The sequence below is a fragment of the Pinus tabuliformis genome, chromosome 5_1 (assembly GCF_031772625.1).
Source record: "Pinus tabuliformis cultivar Carrire ecotype Pingquan chromosome 5_1, CPIR1, whole genome shotgun sequence".
In the NCBI taxonomy this organism is placed as follows: domain Eukaryota; kingdom Viridiplantae; phylum Streptophyta; class Pinopsida; order Pinales; family Pinaceae; genus Pinus; species Pinus tabuliformis.
In genome coordinates this window covers 153113954-153117699 of record NC_142305.1, presented here as the reverse complement: position 1 = coordinate 153117699, position 3746 = coordinate 153113954, and the positions used below count along the sequence as shown (strand labels likewise).

Here is a 3746-nt window from a genome sequence, read left to right as displayed (position 1 = left end):
TAGAAGAGAATTCTTGCCCATGTATACATTGCTAATTTGTAATACTATAATGCATCTTTGCATATTTTGTGTCACTAAGAATCAATGCTTCAATTTGGGCCCCGGGAGGTTGGTGTCCCTTCCTAATTGCAACAATTTTCGTCATGCTTGTGGGTTGGAACATGCATGTTTTTCTTATATCACCCTTCACTCTGTTTTTTGCTATCTTTGAAGGAGTTTATCTATCATATGTATTGAATAAGGCGCCACAGGGTGTTTGGTGTCCCTTCATCATTGCAACAATTTTTCTGACCATAATGTTCTCTTGGAAATAAGGAAGGTAGAAAAAGTATAAATATTTAGCACAGAGAAAACTCAGCATAGAAGGTTTGAATGGATTGGTTGTCAGGGTGAATTCACTTGTACCAGGAATTTATTTCTTTTGCAGTGACCTTATTTCTGACTTACCACCGATTATTGAGCATTATGTAAAGAATGTGGGGTCTCGGCATGAAGTTCTTGTCATTGTCACCATAAGAATGGTTCCAGTCAAGACAATACTTTTGTTGGAGAGATTTATGGTTGGAAAACTAGAGCCAAAAGGTGTCAATACTTTTGTTGGATAGATTTATGGTTGGAAAACTAGAGCCAAAAGGTGTATATAAATGTGTAGCCCAATCTGGTTACAAAGATGTCCAAACATTGAAGGATCTGAATTTATCAACCAGGTTTTTGAAAGCATAAAAGACTATCTCAAGCTTAGAGGAACTCATTCCTCCTCACATGACATAAGTTATGCAAGCAGAAATACAGTGGAAGAAAGTAAATACTCTTAGATGAGGATTTGTAGTAGATTGAATTGGCAAAGAATACAAGGTTTGTGTATGTTCTAGGAAAAACCACATTGAAGACTAATAAGAGCACTGGGCCTTTTGAAGGATTAATGATTGACAAGCTCTACAGGTTTCTCCAAAACAATTGCAGGTTGACTTTGTCTCCCTACAATATACCACTTGTGCATTTACTTCAAGTCAGAATGGTGCAAGAAATTTAGAGTTCGTTCACACAAAACTGTTAGAAGACAATGAAATTATAAGCTTTTACTCATAATAAAGCTTTTAGGGCCTTAAAGTTCCTGATCACTCAAAAATAATATATAATTTTGTACTATTGTTACTATTTTAATAGATTTATAAGATTTCAAAATGCAAATTTCTGTTGAGATCAGAAGAAATAAGCATTGAGTTTTTTACCATTTCCGCAATAAATCATGAATCATGTAGAGTGAACTGGTACATACATTTTTAATGTTTTGTGACTGGCGGAATGGAAAAAAATGATAACAGCTCATTACTTTTCAGTTTCAATCCTTCTTTTACAATAAGGCTCTTATCTTTTGATGAAATGCAAAGGCTGGTAAATTAAAATTTTCAAGAAATCCTAGGTAGATTTTGTTAAGAGGGAATTTTAAATTTTAATAGTAACTCCTTTTTATCCTTTGTCCTCGGAAATTTGTACTGTAGCCACTTTAGCAGCCATTGTAGCCAGTCAAGCATTGATTACAGCAACACTCTCAATCATAAGATAGTCCATGGCTCTTAGTTGCTTCCCTCGAGTGAATATTGTGCATACCTCACAAAATTACGAGGGTTAGATCTATTCACCTGAAGTTAACTATGTTCTCATGGTTATCTGCCTTGCAATTGTCATAGGATTCCATACAATCCTGAATATTGAATAGTGAAATATGACAGAATGAAATTAGATGTCCAAATAATAATAAATATGACTTGGAACTCAATCCTTGAAAATATTTTTTCCTCTCGTTGGCCCATTATCAGCTCAGCATTGGCATGTTTGTTGCGGTTTACAGTGATGATGGCTCCTCTTCTGGCTCTCACTCTGACCTCGTTATTGCTCTTCCTCAAACTTCCCAAGTCCTAGCTACTTCCACGAAACATTTTCTGGTGCAACACTACTACTGGAATGCTTTCCTCTAACTTAATTCATTGTCTAGGGATAATGCCTCTGGATTTTCCCCCCTTTTTGAGTCCACCCGGATCCCTTTTCCATCTTATTCTCTACTTTTCCTTTCTTTCCTTAACATAGATTTTAGACTGTTTCAGAGATGCTCTAGGCAGTCAATCGTTGTTCTTCCCAGTCCTGTTGACCTGTTTTGGTCATTTGAGCTCATTACAGATTTTAGGCTTTTCAGAGATGCTCTATGCACCTCCTTATTGCTATTCTCAATCGTTCTTCTACCTCTTCCCAATCGGTAGGTTTAATCTAGTTTGACATAACTAAACTTGCTGTCAATGTGTTTTTCCTTCTGGAGAAATTGTGATCTCGATTGAAACTTCAGAATATTTGATCTATATTCTTTGATGTTTTAAAAGTATTTATGTTAATAATTACGTATCCTTTCCATAGAAGATTTTATTTTCCCAACAGGCATTGATTCAACTGGTGAGGTCGACGGAATGTTAAGCCAACCACCTTACCTCCATTCTCGCTACAGTTTTCTGCATTCCTATAGCATAAGTTAAGGGGTGACACTATGTGCAATTCCAGGGACTGGGCAGATAAATGCCCCTCGGATCTGACACCTAGGGACAGGAAATCCTCTCTTTGCAATGCAGTTACTTGGGGCATCTTTCTTTAAGCACTTCAAAAAAGAACCTCTCTGATATTCAGAGGAACTATTCGAGTAAAATTAATGACAATACAGTAATCAAAAAATTTCCTAGATGCTTTCTCCCATGAGATGAGTTTGCGAAAAAAAAAATATGCATCTAACAGTAACTATGCAAATAAGTAAATGATTGGAAAAAATGCCTTGCCTTCCACAATCCATCACTAGCCAAAATGAGAAATTTTGTGGTTGCATCTATGGTCGTGTCTCTCACATCTGGTTCTGAACTTAAATGAACTCGAGGTACATCTCCTAATATATAAAAAAAAAACGCCATTAAGTATACAGTTTCTCCCTCTGACCATTCAAATGTTACTCTTGAGCTAGACCATTAAGATAGAATTAGAAAGTTACAAATCAAAAAATTATTTAAGTATGTTCTCATTAAAATTAATCTCTGCACAACATTCGTAGTGGTACCTGGCAGGAGTGTCACAAATCCACCCTTCTCGATGTTTTGGCGTTCAATACTTGGCTCATGATCAACAGTCAGCTCAATAGCAATGCCTTTTTTACATATAACAGCCCTGGAATCCCCTGTATTTGCTACAAAGAGTTTTTTCCCATCAACTAAAATAGCAGCGACTGCTGTGGAGCCATCGGGCCCTAAATCAGCTACCTTTGCTAAAAATTTCCCATCAGTCCGGTTGTATGCATTCTTAGTGGCACTTTCTGGGTTTGTCCAGAACTTCGGCTCCATTATTATCAGAGATACTTGTTAGCATTAAAATACTTAATTAGCATTTTACACCATACAAAACTTTGAAAATAGTAAGTGACAACCAATACAACAAATGGCAGATCCGCTGTAAAAGCATTTTACTGGATGTGCATTAGAGTTAGAAATCTCATCTAATATACAATTTTTTTCTAAAGAGTCATTTGAGAACCATCATATTTATATAAATGAAGGAAATTATCACATGTCAGTATTCTTCTACACACTATTATTTACAAAATATCCATATTCAGCATACACATAACTACAATTTCAATTGCAACTCATTAATCCACCCTTGCTTTCAACAATGCCCATTCGCATGTCGCTATTATTCCACACTCTATGCCTTACGGC

At 36.1% G+C, this 3746-nt stretch overlaps 1 protein-coding gene across 1 annotated transcript; it reads right to left on the bottom strand.

Annotated features, from left to right (window-relative positions):
* Positions 1-2771: 2771 nt before the first annotated feature.
* On the bottom strand, positions 2772-3371 carry LOC149163878 (putative protein phosphatase 2C 44). The gene is made up of 2 exons (XM_089429290.1): positions 3092-3371; positions 2772-2923 (listed from the first exon to the last, which is right to left on the bottom strand). The coding sequence occupies exons 1-2, from the start codon at positions 3369-3371 to the stop codon at positions 2772-2774; spliced, it is 432 nt and encodes a 143-aa protein (XP_089285416.1).
* Between the last annotated feature and the right edge of the window lie 375 nt (positions 3372-3746).

Coding starts and splice junctions, on each gene's coding strand:
- LOC149163878 (XM_089429290.1), bottom strand. CDS start 3,371: ATGGAGCCGAAGTTCTGGACAAACCCAGAAAGTGCCACTAAGAATGCA. Junction 2,924..3,091: donor ATTTGTGACACTCCTGCCAG/GTACCACTACGA, acceptor TTTATATATTAG/GAGATGTACCTCGAGTTCAT.